This window comes from Acipenser ruthenus, unplaced genomic scaffold, assembly GCF_902713425.1.
Source record: "Acipenser ruthenus unplaced genomic scaffold, fAciRut3.2 maternal haplotype, whole genome shotgun sequence".
Taxonomy (NCBI): Eukaryota; Metazoa; Chordata; class Actinopteri; order Acipenseriformes; family Acipenseridae; genus Acipenser; species Acipenser ruthenus.
Genome location: NW_026708202.1, coordinates 71,346 through 75,000, shown reverse-complemented (window position 1 = coordinate 75,000; position 3,655 = coordinate 71,346). Strand labels below are relative to the sequence as shown.

Sequence of the window (3,655 nt, the reverse complement as noted above, 5' to 3'; positions counted from 1 at the left end):
GGCATAGAGACACACACAGCGTCGCTGCTAATGAGAGAGAGGCATAGAGACACACACAGCGTCGCTGCTAATGAGAGAGAGGCATAGAGACACACACAGCGTCACTGCTAATGAGAGAGAGGCAGAGACAGACACAGCGTCACTGCTAATGACAGAGAGGCATAGAGACACACACAGCGTCGCTGCTAATGAGAGAGAGGCATAGAGACACACACACACCGTCACTGCTAATGAGAGAGAGACATAGAGACACACACAGCGTCACTGCTAATGAGGGACAGTTGGGAGCCACACACCTGTTGCATCACCATGGGGGCGTGTCTTGATAGTGCTGATCACGGCCCAATCAGGTTCGTAGCCGGGGTCAAAGGTCATAACTTCTTCATTGTTAGAGGTGTCCTAAAAACATTGAGATTATTATATAGTGAGGGATGCTGGGACTACAGCTCCCAGCATGCCTCTGCACCCGCGGCCATGGCGAGGCATGCTGGGAGCTGTAGTTCTTTATGCTGCGGTCTCCTATCACAAGCGATACAGACCTCTATTACGACACATCATGTAAAGAAAGCATCGCGATTCATCGAGACACAGTGAATCGCTCCAGCCCTGGCTATAGGACTACAGCTCCCAGCATGCCTCTGCACCCGCGGGCCACGGCGAGGCATGCTGGGAGCTGTAGTTCTTTATGCTGCGGTCTCCTATCACAAGCGATACAGACCTCTATTACAACACATCATGTAAAGAAAGCATCGCGATTCATCGAGACACAGTGAATCGCTCCAGCCCTGGCTATAGGACTACAGCTCCCAGCATGCCTCTGCCCCTGCGGGATGCTGGGAGCTGTAGTTCTTTATGCTGCGGTCTCCTATCACAAACAGTAGCATTTTTAAAGCAATACCTTCTTAGTGAAGAGAAACTGAGCTGCATTTCCTTTCACCTCCTCTAGGGGGCGCCACTCCAGTGTTGTTTCGGTACCCTGGGGAAAAAAGACATTTGTTTATCACTCCATGACAGACAGACAGACAGACAGACACCCCCCCCCCCCCCCCCAGATTCTGATCCTCTCAATAGCTTGTGATCTAAAGAAGGTCCTGAGAGAGTTTCATCACAATCGGACGAGCGCTCCTCCAGATATAAAACAAATTGAGGGCTCTGGGCTCAGGGGTTAGGGCTCAGGGGTTAGGAGTTAGGGGGTTGGGGTTCCACACAGCCCCAGATTGAATGTAATACTCACCCGGTCCACTAGATAGACTATCCCGGGGATCAGAGAGCTCTGATCTGCATTTCTCTTACTGCTGGTATGGAGATAGACCCCCTCCTTCTCAAACACCACCTACAGGAGACAACAGGAATCACACACACCCGAGGTTCAATAGCCATAGTTTTATATATTATACAGCAACACCAAACACGATTCAGACAGTCCCCCTGAGTTTCAATAGCCATAGTTTTATATATTATACAGCAACACCAAACACGATTCAGACAGTCCCCCTGAGTTTCAATAGCCATAGTTTTATATATTATACAGCAACACCAAACACGATTCAGACAGTCCCCCTGAGTTTCAATAGCCATAGTTTTATATATTATACAGCAACACCAAACACGATTCAGACAGTCCCCCTGAGTTTCAATAGCCATAGTTTTATATATTATACAGCAACACCAAACACGATTCAGACAGTCCCCCTGAGTTTCAATAGCCATAGTTTTATATATTATACAGCAACACCAAACACGATTCAGACAGTCCCCCTGAGTTTCAATAGCCATAGTTTTATATATTATACAGCAACACCAAACACGATTCAGACAGTCCCCCTGAGTTTCAATAGCCATAGTTTTATATATTATACAGCAACACCAAACACGATTCAGACAGCCCCCCTGAGTTTCAATAGCCATAGTTTTATATATTATACAGCAACACCAAACACGATTCAGACAGCCCCCCTGAGTTTCAATAGCCATAGTTTTATATATTATACAGCAACACCAAACACGATTCAGACAGTCCCCCTGAGTTTCAATAGCCATAGTTTTATATATTATACAGCAACACCAAACACGATTCAGACAGTCCCCCTGAGTTTCAATAGCCATAGTTTTATATATTATACAGCAACACCAAACACGATTCAGACAGTCCCCCTGAGTTTCAATAGCCATAGTTTTATATATTATACAGCAACACCAAACACGATTCAGACAGCCCCCCTGAGTTTCAATAGCCATAGTTTTATATATTATACAGCAACACCAAACACGATTCAGACAGTCCCCCTGAGTTTCAATAGCCATAGTTTTATATATTATACAGCAACACCAAACACGATTCAGACAGCCCCCCTGAGTTTCAATAGCCATAGTTTTATATATTATACAGCAACACCAAACACGATTCAGACAGCCCCCCTGAGTTTCAATAGCCATAGTTTTATATATTATACAGCAACGCCAAACACGATTCAGACAGTCCCCCTGAGTTTCAATAGCCATAGTTTTATATATTATACAGCAACACCAAACACGATTCAGACAGTCCCCCCTGAGTTTTGTCTGAATAATATATTGGATTACAAATAAAATGACGGTTATGAATATTATAATGTTGGTAACAAAATTGTACGAGATTTAAAACGTCGATTAAAAAATATAGTACGATTTTTAATCTTAAAAATCAGGCTAGACAGATGCGTACTAAACTTGCAGATTTTACAAAAAAATTACATAAACTGGTGTTAGACTTTCCCGATTATTCATGTGCATGTTGTTTCTTTCTTTCTTTCATTTTCTCCTTCTTTCTTTCTGTTTTTTTTCTTTTAAATATCATACCTTGTGACTATTAGGACTTCCAGAAGACTCCATTATCGTGTTGCGAATAATTCCCATAACAATTACGTCACCTCCGTTCTAAAAAACGCCCATCGCCCCGCCCATCACCACGCCCCCTTTACTCAACGGCCACGCCCCGTCGATAGGAAAGCTTAAACATTATTATTATTATTATTATTATTATTATTATTATTATTATTATTATTATTTATTTCTTAGCAGACGCCCTTATCCAGGGCGACTTACAATCGCAAGCAAATACATTTCAAGTGTTACAGTACAAGTAATACAATAAGAGCAAGAAATACAATAACTTTTGTTCAAGTGTGACAAACCACAATTCAATAATACAGCAGATAATAGTGATAGTGACATCAGGATATGATTAAATAGTGATAGTTACATCAGGATATGATTAAATACAAAGTACTACAGGTTAAACACTTGGCAGATTACAGTATTCTGAAGTACAGGATTAGATGCAGTAAAATAGGGGGCAGATAAGAGCAAAATAAAGCACATTTACATGAAGGGTGATAGTGTCCCAGGATACAAACAGAGGAGTTCTACAGGTGCTGTTTGAAGAGGTGAGTCTTAAGGAGGTGCCGGAAGGTGGTCAGGGACTGGGCAGTCCTGACATCTGTAGGAAGGTCATTCCACCGCTGCGGAACATTATAAACATACAATTATTTTCATATACAGACAAAACAAAAACATCATTTGTTTAATTAAACCTTTTTTTAAAATGGTCTTAAACAGCTGCGGATTTCGAGTTAGTCGTAAGCTTTTTTTTTTTTATAAGTATGAACGCTGCAAC

The 3,655-nt window shown here is 42.0% G+C and overlaps 1 protein-coding gene across 3 annotated transcripts in view; it reads right to left on the bottom strand.

The window, feature by feature from the left end:
* The window catches only part of LOC117966752 (TBC1 domain family member 17-like), a 13,360-nt gene extending 10,449 nt beyond the window's left edge, over nt 1-2,911 (bottom strand). For 2 of the 3 annotated variants that reach the window (XM_059020281.1, XM_059020278.1), the window contains exons 1-4: nt 2,839-2,911; nt 1,235-1,333; nt 899-976; nt 297-399 (exon numbers count right to left, since the gene is read on the bottom strand). In XM_059020281.1, the coding sequence (XP_058876264.1) occupies nt 297-399; nt 899-976; nt 1,235-1,333; nt 2,839-2,895 (337 nt within the window). In that variant the 5' untranslated portion in view covers nt 2,896-2,911. Of the gene's footprint in view, nt 1-296; nt 400-898; nt 977-1,234; nt 1,334-2,733; nt 2,788-2,838 lie in introns of those variants that run through there. The other variant, XM_059020280.1, reaches the window with a different exon arrangement.
* Nucleotides 2,912-3,655: the final 744 nt, after the last annotated feature.